At 41.7% G+C, this 23,421-nt stretch overlaps 2 protein-coding genes across 3 annotated transcripts; one reads left to right on the forward strand and one right to left on the reverse strand.

Annotated features, from left to right (window-relative positions):
* The first annotated feature begins 4,147 nt into the window (after positions 1-4,147).
* LOC5502684 (39S ribosomal protein L23, mitochondrial) lies at positions 4,148-6,983 on the forward strand. The gene is made up of 4 exons (XM_001623799.3): positions 4,148-4,315; positions 4,730-4,812; positions 5,455-5,534; positions 5,975-6,983. Exons 1-4 carry the CDS (start codon positions 4,185-4,187, stop codon positions 6,098-6,100), a joined length of 420 nt encoding a protein of 139 aa, XP_001623849.2. The 5' UTR covers positions 4,148-4,184; the 3' UTR covers positions 6,101-6,983.
* On the reverse strand, positions 6,946-22,546 carry LOC5502679 (phenylalanine-4-hydroxylase). 2 transcript variants are annotated; one of them, XM_048722786.1, is made up of 15 exons: positions 22,386-22,546; positions 22,101-22,196; positions 17,759-17,933; positions 16,816-16,830; positions 16,442-16,530; positions 16,147-16,214; positions 15,747-15,797; positions 13,864-13,962; positions 13,277-13,323; positions 12,962-13,097; positions 12,619-12,688; positions 12,115-12,171; positions 10,965-11,060; positions 10,235-10,368; positions 6,946-7,559 (listed from the first exon to the last, which is right to left on the reverse strand). In XM_048722786.1, the coding sequence occupies exons 1-15, from the start codon at positions 22,443-22,445 to the stop codon at positions 7,400-7,402; spliced, it is 1,353 nt and encodes a 450-aa protein (XP_048578743.1). In that variant the 5' UTR covers positions 22,446-22,546; the 3' UTR covers positions 6,946-7,399. The 2 variants fall into 2 exon arrangements, with proteins under 2 accessions (XP_048578743.1, XP_048578744.1); XM_048722787.1 differs by lacking the exon at positions 16,816-16,830.
* Between the last annotated feature and the right edge of the window lie 875 nt (positions 22,547-23,421).

Raw genomic sequence — 23,421 nt, forward strand, 5'->3', positions numbered from 1 at the left:
TTCTAAGGCAGTTTAGGGCCCTTTTTGCTGGTACAAGAACAACTGTAGCATCCCTAGCGCATGGTTGTCCTGTATCTAGGGGTAATCATAAAAAACTCAAACAAAATAGCTGAGTTCTTTACTATGCTTCTTAAGCAATCTTCAAGAATAAAATATATCTTGTACATGTGCTCGCAAAAAAATCATTTGCTCCAAATGCCAGAAAAAAAAAAGCAAAATGCTCGCTGTCTTTCATAAAATAAAAATGCTGTGCTTACATGCTGGTCCATGCTCGCCAATACCTTTGCTGTTCTTCCGTTTATATAAAGACCTATATAAAGACCTAGTGTGTTAGCGCGTCGGCCTCTCACCGCTGTGGCCCAGGTTCGAATCCTGGCTCAAACTGGGGATTTTTCCGGGTTTCCTGCCTTGAATCGAATTTGTCACAAGTGAGTTGAAGTTATTCTCCCGTGTTTCCAGTCTTCTCGGATAAGGACACTAAACCAGAGGTCCCGTCTCTTCAAGCTGCACTACATTAACCTGAACCGAAGGGACGTAAAAGAACCACTTGGGACGCAATAAACCCTCTGGCAGTGACCACCCCCAGTGACAGTGCTTACTAACCGAGGTTACACTTGAGTTGGAGCCGTGCTCTGTTGCGTCAACCTTACCGCTATTTCATATGTGTAATAGTGGTAGAAGCCTTATAAATAAATAAAAAATAAAAAATAAAAGAAACCTTCCCTGGGCACTCCCCCTGTAAAGTGCTGCTGAATAGTTTCAACGCTAGTAAAACGGGTCTTAGTTTATTTAGAATGATAGAATAGGTAACAATAGTGGTTAAATCAAACGGTGGTCGTGTTTGATGGGTTACTATTTTCTGCCACGATAACGACTGCGACTGCGACGACAACGACGACGACGACGGCCAAATGTATCTGTCTTCTGTGAACTGTGTTAGAATATTTGTAAAGATTCTCGTTAAAATAGTGAACACAGTTGAGGTCTGTTGCGCGCATAGGGATCCCGACGATCAACGTGAGTTCGATTAACGACAGCAAGATTCCCTCCTGCGAAGAGCTTTCTGTGTCCGTTCGTTTGCTCCACATGAAAGTGGGTGGGTATAGGCTTGGCTTCTAAAATTTCGCTAATCTTTATACTTGCTGTTTTTTTTTTTTTTTGCTTCTTACTAATTTGAATATGTATGAGAAATGGCTGATTAGAGGACTAAAGAAGAAGTAAGGGTTTGCGATCTAGAGTTATAGCGTAAACACGAATCAAGAGCTCTATTTTTTCTACTGAACATCTATGGAAAAAGATCTAAGAAGTTTTAATATATCAGGAAAATATCAGGAAATCAGGAAAAACCATCCCTATTGGGCTACGAAATTACTTCTTGCCATACCCGCGACGGCGAGGGATAAATCGGCGTCGATAGATCTATTGGAGTCATGCATTGTATATTGTTAAGCATTTACCGAATGTGGCTCCGAAAATTACTTCTTGCCAGATTGTCGGTGCTGCCGTCCGGATTTGCTTCGGCTTCAGAAGTTTTGGCGTCGGGCGACGTATCGACGTCGGGAGAGTGGTTTTGCATCTTGCGACTGATCTTTGCTAGGCTCGCTGGAAAATAAGTTATTTTCGAATTTCGCGAAATTCACTTTTTAATGAACAATTGGACTTACGTTTCAGCAACATCGGATTTATCGGAATTTTCAAGTTCATTGTCGTCACCGTCATCGTCATCATCCGGGTCTTCCCTTTCGCCATCCAGGTCTTTGCCTTTAACATCCGGCTCTTCACCCTCGTCATCCGGTTTTTCAAGAGTTGAATCCCCAGCAACAAGGTCACCCACTTTTTCTACAGTGTCAGCGGTTTTAGGCTCCGGCAGAACATTGTCACTGACTTCCGGTTGTTCTTGACACCGCGTGGGCCAATAGGAAGAGCGCGGCAAAGACTTTCATCTTAAGAGCACACCCAGTTAAACCTGCATTGGAAAATGTCAATCAATATTCATGACATGGCACCTTTCACCCATAAAACATTCTAAATACATTTTATTCAAGGTAATGCATTGTATATTGCTGATAACATTGCAAGACTCCCTTTTTTAGAAGTGGTTTTTTTTTTCAGATTTTCCCAAGAAATTAAAGACAAAGCAAGGAGCAGTCGGTCTTAGAATGTCCAGGAATGTTGATTCGAATCCTGTTGAGCCTTGGAACTAAACAAATCCACCACAACGCATGGCAAATAAATCAATTAACGAAAGATTCATATACTGATGGCTCCAAGATGGAAAACACTCAAGGAGATAATGTCAATGGCCCAAACGAGGTCGTTATTTAAGGGGTTCCTATATATGAGGACAAGTTTATTTGAAATCTCATTGGCATCCTTTTTAGAGGGGTTTCACTCTTTAGATGTTTCTCATTATTGTCTAGCTCCCCCTAAAAATGTCCTTATTAAAGGATTTTCTTTCTAGATGGTTCTCATATTATTGGCAAGCTCCCCCTAAAAGTGTCCTTATTACAGGAGTTTTATTCTAGATCAGGGGCGTACGCAGCCTATAGGCCTGCATTCACTGGACTGCAAAAAATTTGTCGATCATATTCGCATAACGAGGGAAAAATCAAATGTTTACTCATTCTTTCTATGTACGTAGTTTTATATATAAGATTAGAAGAAAAACTAGAATTTTTTTAATCATTGTAGTCCACAGATGATTTCCAAACAAATTGTTATGTCGTTCTGTGCCCCGCGACGACTGAAGTCCTGTCTCAGATCGAGGATGACAGGGGATCGTGTAATATTATCAAACGTCTGACGCTTTGCCGCCAATGTCCAGCCCAAAAGCGGGAGCTATGAAATCTTCACGGGATGCGGGGCCACGCCCTCATCCAGCTTCTGAATGCTTTGACTAACTTGTTAAATTCCTGCGTACCCCCCCCCCCCCGTTCGCTCTTGTAGATGGTTCTCATTATTGGCTAGCTGCCCCTAAAAGTGTCCTGTGTGATTTTTCTTATATATTACTTGGCTAGCTCCCCCTATCTTTTCCATTCTAAACGTTTTACACGCGTATAAGGCTTTCGATGCAGTAAGCGATGTAATAAGCCGAAATAGGTTTCTACGTGAGATTCATTTTCCAGCCAGTGAACACACAATAGGTAGTGAGTACGGGAGCCAATCAAATTTCGATATTCGTGATAGTATGCGAGTTTCATGGCGCCCAATTTGGCAGTACACAATGCAGGCCCGTACCCATGACTTTTTTTTTTGGCGGGGGGGGGGGGGGGGTGGAAATCCGAAAAAGTGTTGGGGGTGGGGGGGGGATCCGAAAAAGTGGAGGGAGTGGGGGGGGGAGAGTTTTCTGATAAAAATCTAACCACCTCTGAAAGAACAAAAAAGGATATTTTTTATGCCTTTGCAGTATCTCCACGGGACGTTTATTGTCGGATTTGGCTACATACCAGAGTGATCTAGCTTATGATTTCGAGTTTTGTCTACAAATAGCACGTCTACTGAGAACTAAAAGTGGACTTTTGGCCGTTGTGGGGGAGGGGTGCGTTCGCACCCCCTGCACCCCCCCTGGGTACGTTCCTGCAATGGTACCACTCTAGGTATCAGCCAAACTTCGCTCGTTTAGAACGAATTGTGGGCCCTTCACGCAAAGGAGATATTATCCCGTCAATATTGCCTATTTTGAACACTTTGTGAAGCCTCGCAATTCACTGGTACCCACGAAGACGATTCAAACTGGATAAATTTATATTCTGGCACTGACTTTTTCAAAAGTTAAACTAGATAACATGCTTTCCTATAGATATAATCGCCAACGGACTAGTATTCGTAACGTCCCTATATTTCAGGCGCTCAGTTGCTTGTTATGAGCGTCCCTATAGGTCATGTCTACCATTGGCACCCCCCCTCCCACAAATAATAATTGGTCAGTGTGGCCCCCTTGTCTCCCACGGACTCGAATTGGTAATTTTAATTGGTAACGCATCGCTGACATATCCCTATATGTCAGCGACTCAGTTGCTTGTTATGAGCGTCCGTATATGTAATTTTGAGGAACGTCCCTATATGTCACGCGTCCCTATATGTCAGGTCATTGGTCAGGTAGCGCTTCGGTCCTTTATTGGGCTAATAGATGGTCTTCCTGTGTGTTAAATTGCTATTTTTGGGCACCCTGTGTGCAATCCAAGATGGCGTACCGACATGTCGTTAAGAAGCCAAGATTGCAGTCTCGTATTTTCCTTACAAACTGGTTTATGAAGATAGTGCGGCCCGGGAGAGAGCTGGAGAGTAATGTTGTGCAATTTCATGTCCCGATGGAGTAAGTTTTTAATGTTCAATGTTCTCGCAAATTCGAGTATGCTTATGATAGCTGATGATGGTGCTCGATGTTTGTGCGATTTTCTTATTTGTTCTGTTGTTGTTGATGTTTAGATTATGTCCCTGTTGATCTAACTCAGTATAGTTTATGTGTTTCAGGTTCATTTATCAATTTCTGATTTGTCAGCGCCGAATAAGTTGCTTTTTGTTGTTGTTTTTTTGCTGCTAAAAGCTCGAGCGCGCGCGAGTTTGCCATTCCAAAGTCACTTGATTTCTTAGTGCAAGTCCTAGTTATCAGGAGATTTATATCAATTAATATTGATTTATTAATTGATTTATAATCTTTTATTCTTATAAATAACTCAAGCCGGGAATAATATACCTATACTTAGCATCAAACGTGTTCTGTTTTTAGCATGTCAAAGATTGATGTGAAAAACTATTTAAAAAGCATCTATCAAGTTGATGTTGCAAGAGTGAATACTAGAATACAACAAGGTCAGTTCATGTGCATACCTGTCAACCATCCTGCATTAGGCCGGAGTCCAAGATTTTGGACAACCTGTCCTGCTCTCCCGCGTTGAGCACCAAATATCCCGCTTTTTAGCGATTTTCATAGAAAATCAACATTTTGCCTATTTTCTATAAGATAACAATAATTCCCTTGTGTAGTGCAATTTATCTGAAACCCTTGTTAAGTAAATCTACCAGTGGATGTGTGCTTGAGAACTTTCTAAACAGAAAACATCTATTAGGGTATTCCCACCCCTTCCCCTCAAACATTCTCAAGCCTTAAGACTTTTGGTGGTTTACAGGTATGCATGCATACACTAATTTCAAATAAGGTTACACTCGGAGAATCTTTCTGTCATAACCTGTATTGCTTCATGAGCAACTGATAAATAAGCAATTCATAAATGAAACAAATCCAGGTTAAGAATGTTGTAGCATTATTGTTTATAAGCCTGTAAACATTATGCATTACATTGTGTATGTCATCTCACTAGTTCTGTATTCTTGCTTGTGCCTAAATATATCTATACTTTACTGTATGTTATCTCACTAGTTTTGTATTCTTGTATGTGCCTAAATATATCTGTACTGTCTGTTATCTTACTAGTTCTGCATTCTTGTGACCAGGTAAAACAAAGATGATTCAAAAGGGTGATAAATTAGTGAAGAAGAAATTTCCTGACTACAAAGTGGCCTATGTGACACTGGTAAGTCAGGGTCAAAATCTGGTCCATTGTCCATTGAGGAAGGTTTGAGAGGTCTGGACCAAAGCTTGCTATGCCAAAAAGAATAGACGACTTGCCCTAATCTACTGGGGGGAGGTTTTATCCCCCAAGTGCTGCCAAGTGAGGTGTTGTACATTAGAAAAAAAAGGTAAAAAAAATGAGTCACAAGAAGAGATAGACCACACACCATTTTGGGTTTATCCCTCCTTGGCATAAATCTAGATCTATCCCTGCTAGCTGTAATAATTTGCTTACATTGAGTCGTAGATATACTCTAACCAAACGCTCTATTCGGGTTAGCTGCAACTAAGTCTCATATGCTTAGGGAACTGTAAACTTCACAGCTGCTGTTCCTCCATTCTTTTCAAATGTGGAGCTGTGCTGATTGCTGTTTTCCTGACATGATTCAAATTGCTTTTCAGGCTGATGGCACATTCAAGTTTCCCGATTTATTTCCCAAAAGAGTACAAGCAGAAAAAACACAAGAGATCCCACAACAAAGTACCAAAGAACAGGAGGCCCCAAGCCAAGACATGAAGTGGTTTTAGTACCAAATCTATGGACATATTTATTTGGTGCAATCGGCTGGAAGCTAAAATTTAACAAACAACAGCTGTTACTTTTATATTATTTTCTGTCAACAGTGATTGAACTGTCTGCTCTGATACACCTATTTCAAATAAGGTTGCACTCGGGAAATGTGTGTATCGTAACCCGTAGTGCTTCATGGGTATCAAGTAAATAAGCAAATAATTGTAAGTAAAATACAAATCTAGGTTTAGGGAATCTAGGGAGCTGCAGAATTCATGTTTACATTTTTAAGAACATTCACATAGCTTTGAGATACAAGGATTCAGCCTGTTATACGCTACCCATGAACCACCGTGGGTTACGACACATGGGTTCTCGAGTGCAACTTTATTTGAAATAGGCATATATAATTTAATGTTTCATGGGAAGCTCTTTCAACTGCAGATGATGAGAAGACGGTTATCAAATAATGCCGTTGCCACCATTGTCAAAGTGGAAGTTAGCTAATTAGGTCGCAAGAATCACTGGATTAAGTTGATAACTTGGAAATGTCCATCATATTCTGCAGGTGCAGACGCAGGGGGGTGCACAGGGTGCGCGATCACCCTCTCCCCCCCCCCCAAAAAAAAAGTTGGTCTTCAAATACAATGCTCTTTCCATATACCTATGACTGTGCACCCCCATCAGCCAATCCTGGGCACGCACCTGTTCTGATGTGCATTGAATCATCCTTTGCCACACCAGTTATTTAAGTTCATTTTAATCAGACAGTGCACTCCTTAAAACATTGTGACACTGTTAGTTGTGGATATTGTTCTCGTGTTTATGGTTAATATTGTGAAACAATAACAACGACGGTGTTGGTGATAATGGTTCTTTTAATAAAAAGTTTAATCCACAGATCTTAAGATACTACCGGTCTTTAAGATACTACAGGTCGGGAAAAATCCAGTCTATAAATAACACAGAGCTTAAATACCTAATGAATTTTTTCTTGATATCACTACATTACCAATGGAGGGAAAGGGATGGGGGATAGTTTTCTAAAATCACAACAAAACAGTCCTTAACACATATTCCCTTGCCTAAGAATACCTTTACATATATTGCACAAAATTCTTCCTACAATTCTTGCTGTTATAAAACTACAAGGCCTTGCAATACATTGCTTATAAGCTTAAGTTCTATTCCTTGGTAATAAAACAGGGTTTTAGACTTCCATCGACGAGTTTTTAACAATAAACACTGCTACCGTGGCTTGGCATACAAGGGTGACACTAGTCCCTCCTGTCGTTGTGTGACGTTTGTAACGTTATCTACTCGATCTTGTTTAGTGCATCCTGCAGAGTGGTGACGTCAGACTTGATGTCGTTTACAAGCTTGATGAGTCGTTCTTTGGAGTCCAGGACTTCGACGGTCTGGGTATAGGGGTTGTAACGTACATTAAACGGGCGAGGGATCTGGGTGGCGAACTCCCTGCAATGCAGCATAAATAGTGGGTGAGAAACTTCTGTGGAACAGTGCTGAGTAAATTAAGGTTAAGGTGTGGAAATGTAATGAAAGGTAACACAAGGTAAGACAGCATGAAGTAAGGTAACGCAAGGTAGGCTAACATGAAGTAAGGTAACGCAAGGTAAGACAACGCTAAGGTAACGGTAAGATAAAGCAAAGTACGGCAAAGTAAAGATGCGGTATGGTAGAGTGGTTTTCATTAACCCATGAAACAAAGTGTGATAGTCAAAGGGTAATAGTCAGTAAAACACAAAAGAGAACAATAAATCAGATCACAATAAAGTGTAATACGCTAAAGTGTAGTACACCGGTTAATGAAAATCAATCTAACACAGGCCAAGTAAGGATAAGACAACGCTAAGGTAACGGTAAGATACAGTGACGTATGTACGGCAAGGTGAAGATACGGTTAGGTAATGCAAGTGAGGAAATGTTATGCAAGATAAGCTTAAGGTAAATTGAAGTAACGCAAGGTTAGGTAAGAGGTAAGGTAAAGGTAAGCAAGGTAATATAAAAATATGGTAAGTTAACGCAATGTGAGGTAATGCTACGCCAGGTAAAACAACGTTAATGGTAACGCAAGGAAAGGTAAGGTAACGCGGGGTAAGGTAAGGTAACGCAAGGTAAGGTAACGCATGATAAGGTAACGCGAGGTAAGGTAAGGTAACGCAAGGTAAGGTAACGCAAGGTAAGGTAAAGGTAACGCGAGGTAAGGTAAGGTAACGCAAGGTAAGGTAAAGGTAACGCGAGGTAAGGTAAGGTAACGCAAGGTAAGGTAAAGGTAACCAAAGGTAAGGTAAGGTAACGCAAGGTAAGGTAAGGTAACGCGAGGTAAGGTAAGGTAACGCGAGGTAAGGTAAGGTAACGCAAGGTCAGGTAAGGTAACGCATGGTCAGGTAAGGTAACGCATGGTAAGGTAAGGTAACGCATGGTAAGGTAAGGTAACACAAGGTAAGGTAAGGTAATGCGAGGTAAGGTAAGGTAACGCGAGGTAAGGTAAGGTAACGCGAGGTAAAGTAACGCGAGGTAAGGTAACGCGAGGTAAGGTAAGGTAACGCGAGGTAAGGTAACGCAAGGTAAGGTAAAGGTAACGCGAGGTAAGGTAAGGTAACGCAAGGTAAGGTAAAGGTAACGCGAGGTAAGGTAAGGTAACGCAATGTAAGGTAAAGGTAACCAAAGGTAAGGTAAGGTAACGCGAGGTAAGGTAAGGTAACGCGAGGTAAGGTAAGGTAACGCGAGATAAGGTAAGGTAACGCATGGTCAGGTAAGGTAACGCATGGTAAGGTAAGGTAACGCATGGTAAGGTAAGGTAACACAAGGTAAGGTAAGGTAACGCGAGGTAAGGTAAGGTAAGGTAACGCGAGGTAAGGTAAGGTAACGCGAGGTAAGGTAACGCGAGGTAAGGTAAGGTAACGCGAGGTAAGGTAAGGTAAAGCGAGGTAAGGTAACGCAAGGTAAGGTAAGGTAACGCGAGGCAAGGTAAAGGTAACGCGAGGTAAGGTAAAGGTAACGCAGGGTAAGGTAAGGTAACGCGAGGCAAGGTAACGTGAGGTAAGGTAAGGTAAAGCGAGGTAAGGTAAGGTAACGCGAGGTAAGGTAAAGGTAACGCGAGGTAAGGTAAGGTAACGCGAGGTAAGGTAAGGTAACGCGAGGTAAGGTAAGGTAACGCAAGGTAAGGTAAGGTAACGCATGGTAAGGTAAGGTAACGCATGGTAAGGTAAGGTAACGCATGGTAAGGTAAGGTAACGCATGGTAAGGTAAGGTAACGCGAGGTAAGGTAAGGTAACGCGAGGTAAGGTAAGGTAAAGCGAGGTAAGGTAAGGTAACGCGAGGTAAGGTAAGGGTAAGGATGCAGGATAAGTTCAGATAATGCATGGAAGGACGAGGTGAGGAAGGTAGGGCAAGGTGAGTGAAGTAACGCAAGTTAAGGGTCGGTAAGACAACGTAAAACAAAGTAAGGTAACACAAGGTAAGGCCATTGGAAAACTTGCAACCCTCAAATAAAGATCATTGTATCGCATTGTATTGTAGGATAAGGTGGTGAGAATTAGATGAAGCACTGTAGCCAATGTAAGAGGGCTCATAAAAGCTTTAGTGATGTTGGAAAGGACAATTATGAGATGTTCATTTAAAATAATGAATGGTATTGGGGTTTTGAAAAGCATCGTGTGAAAAAGATGTTAGGAGATGAAACAGGGCAAAATAACGCATGGGCAGACAAGGAAAAGAAGTGATGTGGGTGAGACAGTGAGAAAAAGAAAGTTAAAAACAGGTAACGGAGAAATTAAGATGGGATGAAGAAGTCAAGATGGGATGAAGAATGGCTTAGGCAAGAAAAATTAAATTGAATTGTCAAGCATATGGTAATGATTAAAAAGGAAAAAACATTTAGTGATAAATAAGGAAACACATTTAGTTATAAGAAAAATAACAACATTTAGTTTATAATTAAATAAGGAAAAACACTAAGGCTAAGTTGAAACGTCGTTTTATCCATGAGCCGTATTCAATGCAAATGCATGCAAATGAGTCGATTGAATGTATTTGCATTGAATACAGCTCATGGATAATACGACGTTTGAACTTAGCCTAAGGAAGTATTTGTTGCAGCATTTCCTAATAAAGTTTCATGTGCTCACCTAACTTTGTTTCTGGCCGACAAGAAACTGTCGGCAATGAAGTAGACTGGCTGGTACTGCGTGATGGGGTACTTCTGTACACTGGTCTTTTCAGGCTCCAGAGGGTATTTCTTGGGCTCATCGGTCAAGCAATACTGAAACATGGACCATTTTTAGCTGTACAGCTTTGGAATGCACCCCATTTCCCCCCTCGTTTTGAAACCAATATTAGACGGTAAACAAAGGCAGCAAGAGTTGGATTCGACCCGAGCTGTAAGTTAAGCAGCTCAGGTAGAGATCCATGGATGATTAAGCATTGCAGACTAATCCCTCTTCTCCCAGTTGGGTGATGGATTATGCGGGCACAGATACACGCCTAAGGCAGTAACCACACAGCTAGTCTGACGAAGTAAAAATAACAAAAGCTGGAGAACGTTAAAAAAGCGAGATGAGAAACAGCAAACTCCACCCATGAGATACGCTACAACGCACGGAGCAACGCTCTGCCAACAGCGCCACCTAGAAGATTTTGTTTTTCAGACTGTGCACTTACTTTCAAACACGTAGCTATAACCAGACTATGAATACACTACCTATCCATATTGCAGCTTCTGAAGTCCTGTCTCTGATTGGGCCTTTGCCATACTGCCGCTTCTGAAGTCCTAACTCTGATTGGACCTTTGAGCACTCTTGGCAAACGCGACGAATTCCACTTCCATTTTGTATATACTTCTACACTAATTGGGCTTACCTGTAACTCCCCAAAGGAGGACAATAGACCAGCGCCGTACGCTTTCACCTCGCCCTCCTGCCGACACAGCCCAAACTCAACAGTGAACCAGTAGAGCTGGACAATTAGACGAAAATAGCAGCCGTCAGCTGATGCCCACCATCATATCAAGATTGTTAATTGATAATGCCCAAGACACCATCATATGAATATTGTTTAGTTCCAGAAAATATCCATCCCCCCCCCCAAATTGAGAGGATTGGAAATTCCAGGGGGGTGGGGCTCAAACGCCCAGGAATTTTCGGAGGGGAGGGGGGGGGGGTAAAATGCCCCTTTTCCTTAACAGTTACTGTATTTATTTTTTTGCAGGGGATTGGAAATTCCAGAGGGGTGGGGTGTCATACCTCCGACCCCCACAATAGGGGGGTGTGGATATTTTCTGGAACTACACATTGTTAATTGATAATGTCCAAGACACCATCAGATGAATCTCACTAATTGCTCTGTACTGTGTCCAGCTAAAGATTTGGTTGCTTTTGTTTGTTGTGCATAATACAGAAATAGTACAGCCACTTTGACGATCGAAACCTGCTTCAGATGGCTGCGTATTGGAAAAGAAAACGCTTGAATAATGCAAGTCAGAAGGCGGTTTAGCGTGTTGGAAATTCTCGGCGGGAATATTGAAAACAGCAGGCATAAAAAGGGGGCCAAGAGCGATGGAAAAGACATGTCTTCTCAACTCGCAAGATTAGAAACTAATAGACTTTCTTCCCCTTTTATTTAACCCAAAAATATAAGTGAATCCGATGATATGGTTTTGGTGTTGTAAAGACTCATTTCGGGATACTCAAAGTCAGAGTGAGACTGAGACGTTGTTATGGGCATTGGGACGAGCTCGTAATAGGGAACTTGCACGTGACTTTCAGGGGTGCCAAACTCGCGTGCGCTCGAGATTTTGGAGCAAAAAGGAACAACGAAAAGCAACTCAGTCAGCGCTAACGGATCAGCCAGAAACTTTCTATGTCGGAAAGGGCTTACTTTTGTTGAAAGAGTTTATTTCTTTTGACCCTCTTTGGCGTACGGCCGAAGTCATTTTTGGGTTTATATTTGTGTGAGGTTGACATAAAAAAGTCAAGAGATTTCTTAGTGCAAGTTGCATTATTGCGCTCACCGTGGCGAGTTTTTCCACCCACTCGTCTGGTGCTCCCAGGGAGGCAAGACCAATTTCCTATAAATGTCATGCAAAGGGGTCCAATCAAATATTTATCAAATTGAAATGACCTCCTCCTTAAAAAAAGGTAGAAATCGATCTGTTATCAGCTTTTATTATCTTTATACTAGTTCATATCAGCACCTCCATTATCAACATTACCTTCAAAATCACAACTCCTAAGTATCACTGTTGTTGACAATACCATAATTCGTCACCGAACCATCAGAAAAATCACCATCAATGTCATCATTACCATCACCAGGATTATCATCAGCATCACCACCATCATAATCAAACCCATAATCACCAATACAATACGCCATTAGAGATGTGCCAATCATCATCGCCACGTCATCCCAATAACCTCAGGTTAATTTTTTACCATTGTTTTCATTATCACCAATATCACCTGGTTAAATTTCTGCCATTGGCATTGTCCACACGAATAATACGCAAACCTACCTGACTAAATTGTGCGAAATCTGGATCAGCAAACAGAGGCACATGACCGATTAGCTCATGCACAACGTCACTGGAAACAATACATATAGTTCTGAATTTGAACAACAGTGATAGATACAAGGGAATATTGAGAAAGGACAAACCAGAAAAGCCCTTTCAGAGTTCTCATGCCATAAATAGGACAGAGCCAGTTGCAGGTAGCGAGAAAATCCATGAGATTTTAGGTTTACGGATTCGGTATTGATTAATAGGGTTACGGATAGGTAGCGAGAAAACCCACGAGAGTGAGTTTAAGGATTTAGTAGTGTCTGGTATTAGTGGCGGATGTGACGGAAGGACTTACGGCTCTGGGGTGTACATGGGTTTGGTTGGGTGACGGATGTACTGAGTACTGTGGAACACACGGAATGCCAGGCCCGCAAGGAAGTCCCGGGATGACAGAAGTCCAGCCACAGGCCGTAAAGTGAACCCAGTGCATTCTGAGAAAACGATAACATTTGTGTTTGAACACCTACGAAATGGGCGTGGTTATGTATATAGTGGCATTGTGCAATTCTCTGCACTCTTCTGTTGCATGCTTTGATTCTAAGCCCCTTCCACAATTTTAATTATGCTAGCATTTAGAGCATTAGCCTACACCTCATTGTATCATGTGTACCTTTCAGAAACATTGAGACATCCTGAAGCTGAGGAATATTCCCAAGTCTTAAAGAAAATCAACAGAAAAGCAAATAAGTACTTAAAAATAAATGGTGTTGGGTGAGGTGATGATGCGTGATTTCACAACACTTGCAGCATAGCTCCTTTTACTGGTAAAGACTTGCTGTTGTTATAGTGATGACACAGAAAGCGGGCCATGCTGAACAACTTTGACCAATCAGATTCGGCTTGAACATTTTTGAAAAAAAGTTAAGCTTTCTGTGTCCTCACTGTAAAAATATTTTTTCCAAAGATATGTTACACTTATTTCAAATAATGGAATCCATGGATCCATTATGTCAGAAGATACGCATTTAAAAACACGTATATTGCTTTATGGGTATCAAATGATTAAGCAAACAAGCATAAATAAAAACAAATACAGTTTTAGAAAGCTGTATTGTTCTTGCTGACGTTCAGCCATAATCTACTGCGGGTTACAACACGGATTCTTGAGTGCAAATTTCTTTGAAATAGGTGTATGTAAATGTTCCATTTGCCAAGAGTACAGGATACTGAGGTGGAGCAAAAACAACAATACATTACCTGTAACCACAATTTTGCACTAGCAATGGCCAGACAAAGTTATGTTCACGGCAAGCATGGGTAGGATACAACTTGGTCAGCTCTGTGAACACTTTATCCCTGAAAAGAAGACTTATGGTCATAGACTGACTGGGTGCCAGTGGGTGGCTTGTGTCACGGCAATTGACAGGGTTGACTAGGTGACTAGGCATGACTGAATGACACGGGACTGATGAGTGCAAGACTGTCTGATTTGAATTCATATTGGCATACTGACGTGGTTAACTAACAAGCTGACTTGATTGGGTGAATGAATGACTTGGGTGACTAGCTGACTTATCGTCACTGACAAAACTGGAATACTGGCGGGTACTGAGTGACTAGCCCTTATTGGGATGACTGATTGGGTGACAGGTGACTGACAAGGCGAGTGATTGGGGCGACTGACTGGGTGACTGACTTGGTGACTGAACTGACTGGGGTGACTGACTGGGGTGACTGACTGGGGTGACTAACTGGGGTGACTGACTGGGTGACTAACTGGGTGACTGACTGGGTGACTGACTGGGTGACTGACTGGGGTGACTGACTGGGGTGACTAACTGGGGTGACTGACTGGGTGACTAACTGGGTGACTGACTGGGTGACTGACTGGGTGACTGACTGGGGTGATTGACTGGGGTGACTAACTGGGGTGACTGACTGGGTGACTAACTGGGATGACTGACTGGGTAAATAACTGGGGTGACTGACTGGGTTGTTTGACTGGGTGACAGGGGTGACTAACTTGGGTGTTTGACTGGGTGACTGACTGGGGTGACTGACTGGGATGACTGACTGGGGTGACTAACTGGGGTGACTAACTGGGGTGACTGACTGGGGTGACTGACTGGGGTGACTGACTGGGGTGACTGACTGGGGTGACTGACTGGGGTGACTGACTGGGGTGACTGACTGGGGTGACTGACTGGGGTGACTGACTGGGGTGACTGACTGGGGTGACTGACTGGGGTGACTGACTGGGGTGACTGACTGGGGTGACTGACTGGGGTGACTGACTGGGGTGACTAACTGGGGTGACTAACTTGGGTGACTAACTGGGGTGACTGACTGGGTAAATAACTGGGGTGACTGACTGGGTAAATAACTGGGGTGACTGACTGGGTTGTTTGACTGGGTGACAGGGGTGACTGATTGGGGACTGACAGGGTGACTGACTGGGGTGACTGACTGGGCGACTGACTGGGGTGTTTGACTGGGTAACCTGGGTGACTAAATGGGGTGACTGACTGGTATGACTGACTGGGTGACTAACTGGGTGACTCACTGGGATGGCTGACTGAGCCACTAACTGGGTGACTGACTGGGGTGACTGACTGGGTGACTAACTGGGGTGACTGACTGGGTGACTAACTGGGTGACTGACTGAGTGACCTAGGTGACTGACTGGGGTTTTTGACTGGGTGACCTCGGTGACTTACTGGGGTGTTTGACTGGGTGACTGACTGGGGTGACTGACTGGGTGACTGACTGGGGTGACTGACTGGGTGGCTAACTGGGTGACTGACTGGGGTGACTGACTGGGTGACTAACTTGAGTGTTTGACTGGGTGACCTGGGTGACTGACTGGGGTGACTGACTGGGTGACTAACTTGAGTGTTTGACTGGGTGACCTGGGTGACTGACTGGGGTGACTGACTGGGGACTGACAAGGTGACCTGGGTGACTGACTGGGGTGTTTGACTGGGTGACTGACTGGGGACTGACAAGGTGACCTGGGTGACTGTCTAAGGTGTTTGGCTGGGTGGCCTGGGTGACTGACAGGGGTGTTTGACTTGGTGACCTTGGTTTGACTGGGGTGAAAGACTTTTTTTTAACTATAATTTTATAAAAAAATGTCTCACCAGGTTGCAATCTCAATATCTGTATAAGTGACCTGTGGAATAATTTCACCGCTAAAAGAAATAAAAATTTACAAAATCAGAAAGTGATCAAACATAAATTTAAAAGTTTCATATCCTTCCTCTCATCAGTAAAGGTGAGGTGAATTGAAAACAACGTTATCATGCATCTAATATCAACCAAATGATTTATTGAGTAGATTGCAGGGGTTCGTTTAGGCCTGGTGGCCAGTGAACCATCTGCTACTATTTTCGGAGTGTTGGCTACTTTTTTAACTTCCACCCCCTACTTATCAATCCCCATCACCTACTCTGAAACTTAATAAAACTCCTGGAGTGTAAGGTGATTGTTGATTGCTTTATTAGTGGCTTCATTTGTCCTGTGAGCTCTCAAATTACATACTGTTTGTGCTTGAAGGCAATGTCAGCAAACTCCTTTCGTCTGGCTCTGTATACTTGGTCTGTAAAGCCCTAGTTAGGAAAAGGTCTTACTAAAGATTACCAATAACCCAAATTTTTCTTTACTGTTTTACACAAGGCAAATAGCTACCCACATAAGCAGGCCTTAAAATATTTGGGGATATTGAAACATTAAGACACAGACTTACACTTCTGGTCATTTCCATATATTTTTTTTAAGGGGAGGGGGGCACATGCCCCTAAATGCCCCGCCCCAATGCTATACATTTGTAACTTACAGGATGGTCTGAGTCTAGCTCAGCTCCATAGCTCAGCACTCTGTCAGCAAACTTGTCCAGATCAGAAATCTTGCGGGGGAACCATGGCACTAAAAGATGATTGATCATTTATTGATAAAACAAATTCTAACAAGACAGGCTTAAAAAGGATTTAATTATTTGATTATATTTTAAGTTAAGCTTACTACTTATTTGTGTTTAACTTACTTAAAGAAGAGGGCAAGCAAATAGCATCAGCTGCATGTCACAAAAGCTCATGCACTCTGACTAAATTTCATAATTAGCAGTTTTCCTATGAGGCTGACGAGTTGCCTAGTTACTCAAGTTGTCAAAATCATGCTTTGCTCATGCAGATCTTAACACTCAATACTTACCATCTGGGCCTAAGCCTTGAAAAATGCAGGTTGCCAATAACAGAAATAATAAATTTGTAGTTAGTAGAGTAACTATATTAGAATAAATTAGAATAAGTTAATGGTTAGGGCTGTCTATTAACTCCTTCCACATTGTAAAATCTAGATAAAACAGATTTTATACAACAGATTTTGAATATTAAGCACCTCTCTGCATAAGCCCCTCCCCCAAATAACGTGGCTCACCTGGGACTGCTTTTCAAGCAATTATAGTATTCAAGATTTATGATTTCCCTAGAAGTTAGTCTACCTATCTTTACTTTATGATTCATAATATGTACTTTATGACTCATAATATGTACTTTATGGCTCATAATATGTACTTTACGACTCATAATATGTACTTTATGACTCATATGTACTTTATGACTCATAATATGTACTTTATGACTCATAATATGTACTTTATGACTCATAATATGTACTTTATGACTCATAATATGTATTTTATGACTCATAATAAAATACATATTATGAGTCATTAAGTACATATTATGAGCCATAAAGTACATATTATGAGTCATAAAGTACATATTATGAGCCATAAAGTACATATTATGAGTAATAAAGTACATATTATGAGTCATAAAGTACATATTATGACTCATATGTACTTTATGACTCATATCTCAGTTTTGTTTGCTTAAATGACCATATCTGACTAGGCTATAGTTGTCTTATCATGCTCTACTAAATGCAATCACTTCATTTCATGATATTACATTATTAACTGAAACTGGTTTTCTAAGATTTCTAACACATGCCCCAGGTACATAGCCAGGATTTACTAAGAGGGTGGCCCAGGAATTACTGGGGAGAAAGGGGGGGTTTGCAGTCGAAGTCATTGAAAAAATATTATTTTTGATAATCCTTTATAAGAAATGACCCAAAACATTTCTATTACCTGAGCCCTTATCATCAGATAGAACAGTAATATTGACGGCTCTCTTCTTTAGTGCATCAACAAAGTGATTCAGACTAGCACCATGCAGCCCCTCACAGTCTGCGAAGAAATCATAGCGGGTCTTGCATGCCTTGGACGGGCGGGATTCAATGTGCGTCATATTCACATGGTGATCCTAAAAGCAAAGATCAGATAAACTATTTAGAAAATCCATATTAGATTAGGAATTGTTTCTCTATTATGGCATGGGTATTATTAAAGAGTGGCACTTTTATGTACAACCATGAATGAGGGTTTGAAATGTTTATTTCTTTTTAGTTTAAAAGCGATGTCTGTTATTTCAGAGGGCACAAAGCATCTCATATTTTTGATGTGACAATTCAATTTTGGGCCTCACTTTGAATTCATGCCATCTATGTTTTTGGTTCAAAAACTCATCTCATTTCTTCAGCTTAAAAACAAGAGAACTAAAAAACTGACAAATCACTTGGGTGTGTGACTAGGGAAAACGAATGCCTTCTTGGCAATTAAGACCTGCAAAAACTGACTTTGTCGAATGGTTAGTCAAAATGTCACCCTCTGCAGCTACGAAATAGGTCACTTGATTCACAAGAAGCTTTTTCCATCCAAATACTGATGTAGGTATCAAACAGGGGTTCAAATATGCTATGGTTGGCCAAATAATTTCTAATTTAGACACATTGGCAGGGGGGGGGGAGGGGGTCCGCACCCTCAGACTTCCTCTGGATATAGGCTTATCTACCCTTTCAACTGGAAGGTTAGACTTGCACCAAGTTGCCCTCTTTGATTTTCCCTGATAGGAGTGTGCGGGTGGGTATTTTCCTCGAAAATCAGCAAAACAAAATCAGGCGCGCGGAGAGGACGCCTTGTTCCGTTTGCACGATTTCGATTTTTATTTGCATATTTTTGCCGAGAAAAATAAGATACAATATATGCATGCGCTCGTTTTATGGAGCCATTCTTTAGTGCACGCATGAAAATAAAGAAACTTGAAAACGTTTTTGCTTCCAAATCTTTCCAGTCTCTATTTCTTTTCTGTCCAGTCACCAGGAAAGATTTAAAATTTATTTGTCTTTACAGTATTGATGTTAATCCGAATTTGATACCTTAAAAGAGAATGAAAGAGCTGCAAGAAACAAGATTTCTGAAAGCAACAAAATAGCGTACATGACGTTTACTGTGGCGTCAGCATCTTTCTCGCGCTCCTATTGGATGTTATGAGACACGTCAACGACCTAAATTTAGGTCAGTAAAAATTGGCGGGAAGCAAACTAGAAGCAAATTTCTAAAAGCTGGTCAGTGGACTTTGGCAAAGTCGACTGGAAGGTAAGAAAAACTCAGTACCAGTGTTAACTAGAATATGATACCTAAAAGAAATATTCAGTGGAAATGGAAGCCATCCTACCAACCCCCATCCTCCCCCCCCAAAAAAAAAAAAAAAACAATGGCAGCAATATTGTGGCCAGTACGCATTAATTTCCTCCTATGATCATTTCTTATGGAAACCTGAAAACTGGCTCCCCAGGGGTCTCACAAAGACAAATGCCTGATCATCATGTCTTTAACACATTGACCCCTCAACCGGCCTGTACCGGATTTGGGAAGTACCCACAACCCAAAAAATTCATAAATGCAAAATAAACACAACAAGGTGAAGATATTCAGGCATCAGTCTAAGGGATAAATGGTCTTGCAGATATGCATCCAACCAAGGTGTTGGCATCTACTCTTAAGCCAAATAATAGCACAGGTTCTTTGACAAATCTCAAATCGAACAAGGAGAGAAAAGCAGAATCACCCTCTCAATAAAACGCAAGGGAGAGAGATCAGCAAACACAGCTCAAGACACAAATAGATACATTTATTCTGATCCTCCAGGTACATTTCCATGGCCTCAAAACACAATGTCCACTCCTTGAAGGATTGTACAACCACGAAGATGTCTTTACGTATTGCAAAGCATTCTGGGAGATCCAGGGGAAAATTCACGAGGGGAGGGCCAGTCAACACTCCTCTCCCTAAAGTCAGATGGTTTTTTATAAGTCTTTTCACCCTGAAGCCAAACAAATCAATTCCAGGTCATACAGACCCAGAAAGCAGTGTAAACAATTTTGGAATCAATTTGGTTTCAGAAAAGACAGCATTTAGGAGAGCTGTGGTGATTCATTAGAAAATTATTTTCTCATCCAGGCAAAGTCAAACAAGAAAAAATCATCATGAATCCACCTTTGCTTGCAAATATCCATAAGCAAAGCACTCAATTATGCCCCAAAAGACGTCATGATGTCCTGAGACACTCTCCTAATATGCTCATAGCTGTATTTTTGAGGAAAAATACAAGCAACCATCAACTTGTGCTGGCTTCAGCACAATGACGAGGGATTAAAAGTGGGGACCGCAAAGCACTGTTGGAAAGCTTGGATACCGCTGACTAGGTGCAGCTGTGTTTGACTTTGACGGGCTGTATAAAACTCAGAATAGGGGGGGAGGTATCTGTTTTCAGTCTGTTTTTTGTAAATTCAGCTCAAAAAAAGCCAGGAGTCAATGGGTTAATATAATCACGACACATTGTCATATATGTTGTGTACCACACATTGGGTATCCTGTGCGGGAGCGCAGTTATTTTGCCGGCCAGAGTATTCTCCAGTTGTATGAACAGGCTCGTTGATTATATGCTAAATAAAGGTTCATTCACACCTTCCTACATACTCAACAACTGGCGACGAGCTGGTGAAGGACTCAACGACCAAAGGACCATAAGTAAACACTGCAATTCCTGCATTTACTCCTCGATCAAATCTTACGTAATTCAAGATGGCTGCCAGTCATACGATAGGCAACATGCAGCCGTTTGACGAAGCCACAGAAACATTCACTTGTTACGTTGAACGGTTAGAGCTATTCTTTGATGCTAACAACATAAATGAAGACAAAAAGACAGCCTCACTACTTAGTTTAATCGGTCCCAAAACCTACTGTACAATCTGTTACGAGGTCTAACCTCACCCAGAAAACCCATGGACAAAACATACCAAGAGATCATAGAAATTCTTGAGGGTCATTTATCACCACCCCCGCTCGAAATTGCAGAGCGTTACAAATTCCACCAAAGAAATCAAGGGCTTGGCGAAGATATCAACGCATTTGTGGCCTCATTGAAACAAATGACTGAACATTGTAATTTTGGGGAATTTCTTCCCCAGGCCCTCCGCGATCGATTTGTTTGTGGTTTAGCAAATGAATCTATTTCTAAGAAATTGCTGTGCGAGCGCGATTTAACCCTAGAAAAAGCAGTCACCATTGCCAAAGCAATGGAACAGGCAGGGAAAGGTGCCAATGCATTCCACCAAGCACACACAATCCCTGAGACTGGAGCCCAGACCCCCGAATCTGCCCGGCCACATCAGTCCCGTGTTTTCAAAATAGAGCAAACCCCACAGAAATGTATGAGCTGTGGCAAAAACACACACGCGCAGGGACTGTAAGTTCTACAATGCCATTTGCCGCATATGCAACAAGCGCGGGCATATTTCTGATATAGAGAGTACATGCAAACACCTAGAGCTCAAACCCGCTAAAGTAAAGCTTCGCACGTATGGTAGTGAGATAATAGTCCCTATGGGTGTGGTCAGCACGAACATTAGTTATAACGACGATCAGTGAGGAAGTTCCTGAGGATGCGGGAGAGCCGGACATGCCTAGGAGGTCGTCACGCGCGAACAAGGGCATAGCGCCAGACAGGCTGAACTTATAATCGGACACGTTACTTCGTTATTTAGGCTACCCCCGACCCTACAGCTTCCTTAGAAGAGGGGGGAATGTCATATATGTTGTGTATCACACGTTGGGTACCCTGTGCGGGAGCGCGGTTACTTAGCCGGCCAGAGTATTCTCCAGCTGTATGAACAGGCTCGTTGATTATATGCTAAATAAAGGTTCATTAACACCTTCCTACATACTCAACACACATCAATTTATAATTCCAGTGAAAGTAGAATAAATATCAATTTCAAAGCCTTCAAATGTGTTTATATTTATGCAAAAAATAGATCTTTTTCAAGAACCTCTCATCTGGGAGTGCCTAAAATTACTGATTTTAGTAGAAGCCACTTGATAAAAGGAAAATCTTCTTGACCAAACTTAATGTTGTAAGAAGCAAGATAAGTAATCCACTCAAAAACGACATCGCTTTCCCGTTAGGAACTGTCACGTTTATGAGCAGTGTTCGAATATCAATATCATAAATCATTATACATTTGCATAAGCTCAATACGCCACGCGTCGTCTTTAAACTTATGGCGATTTATTTTCTTAAGCTTACCTCAAATAATTTCAAAGCTCTGGCCAACGCGCCAACCTCCTCATTCAGGGAAAACACTACCGTGGTAGCTTTCTTTTCTGATTCGCCCTCATGCTTCTGTGGAAAAACAAAGACAGAAATTCAATGATGATGCTTTCACGGGCTTTCACGAGCTGTAAACAAAAACTTAAAAAGCTCGGTAGAACAAAATCTTATTTGAAGAGCTGTTTATTATAATAATATGAAAGTTAAGTTGACAATGTAATGCTACAGTAGTATTTATTCCCTTAATTGCTGGAGTTTTACCTTAGCAGGGCCATGGTCAGGCTCGATTTCGTAGGTTCTTTTGCGCCTTACAGCGTGCATTTTCCTCACTCAAAGAAACACACCAGACTAGAAAAGACACGCTTCAATAACATTGAACCACGTGATCGTTCACGTGCGGGGGGTGTGCGAGGGGCTGGTTCTTTCACCTGGATTTCATTCTTGACAAATATCCCTCTCCAAATTACTTCTTCCTAATAAATATACAATAAATATACAATTTTAATAAAATATAACTATGCAGGGCAATATCGATCAAGAACTTAAAGGTTAAAAGCCTCCTTAAATAAGAAAGTTTTAAGCTGCGTTTTAAAGTTTGAAATATTTGTACTATTGCTAATTTCAAGAGGGAGGCTGTTCCATAGCTTAGACGCGGATAACTCAAACGAGCGGTCACCGAGAGTGACTAAAAACTTAATTCTGGGCGGTTGGAGCTTAACTCCACTGTTCGGTCTTATATTATACGCAGAATGTGGTTTTATTGTAACAAGTTCGCTTAAATATTGTGGTGCGAGTCCGTGGATAGCCTTATACGTTAATAATACTTTAAACTTTACTCTAAACTCAAAGGGAAGCCAGTGTAGCTGCTTAAGGAGAGGTGTTATGTGGCTGCGTCTACTCTCACAGAGGATAAGTCGTGCAGCTGCATTTTGGACTCGTTGTACTTTCTTGAGTTGGTATGCAGGTAGGCCATACAATAAGCTATTACAATAGTCTACCCGACTCGTGACGAATGCATGCAACAATGTCTCAGCAGCCTCGAAGGAGAGGTACTTGCGTATTTTTTCGATATTATGAAGGTGGATAAACGACGCACTACAGGTCTTGTGATGTGTGTGGTCATTGAGAATGTCTCGTCAAACCAGGATCCCAGATTTCTAACAGGTGTTGATTTCATTATCACATCATCACCTACGCTTATCCCAGAGATGTTAGGGCCTGTTTACATGGAGATAGGGTCACCCTCCTAGTAGGGTCACCCTACCAGGAGGGTCAAAATATAGCCCTCTTTTACATG

Source organism: Nematostella vectensis, chromosome 15 (assembly GCF_932526225.1).
Source record: "Nematostella vectensis chromosome 15, jaNemVect1.1, whole genome shotgun sequence".
NCBI classification, from domain to species: Eukaryota; Metazoa; Cnidaria; class Anthozoa; order Actiniaria; family Edwardsiidae; genus Nematostella; species Nematostella vectensis.

Bases quoted from the DNA above. Each gene is read 5' to 3' on its own strand.
- LOC5502679 (XM_048722786.1), bottom strand. From the start codon at position 22,445: ATGCACGCTGTAAGGCGCAAAAGAACCTACGAAATCGAGCCTGACCAT. The intron at 15,798-16,146 runs GTATGTAATTTG...TATTTCTTTTAG, and splicing joins ATTGCCTTCAAGCACAAACA to CGGTGAAATTATTCCACAGG. The intron at 11,061-12,114 runs GTGAGCGCAATA...CTAATTGTCCAG, and splicing joins GGGTGGAAAAACTCGCCACG to CTCTACTGGTTCACTGTTGA.
- LOC5502684 (XM_001623799.3), top strand. From the start codon at position 4,185: ATGGCGTACCGACATGTCGTTAAGAAGCCAAGATTGCAGTCTCGTATT. The intron at 4,316-4,729 runs GTAAGTTTTTAA...TTCTGTTTTTAG, and splicing joins CAATTTCATGTCCCGATGGA to CATGTCAAAGATTGATGTGA. The intron at 4,813-5,454 runs GTCAGTTCATGT...TCTTGTGACCAG, and splicing joins GAATACTAGAATACAACAAG to GTAAAACAAAGATGATTCAA.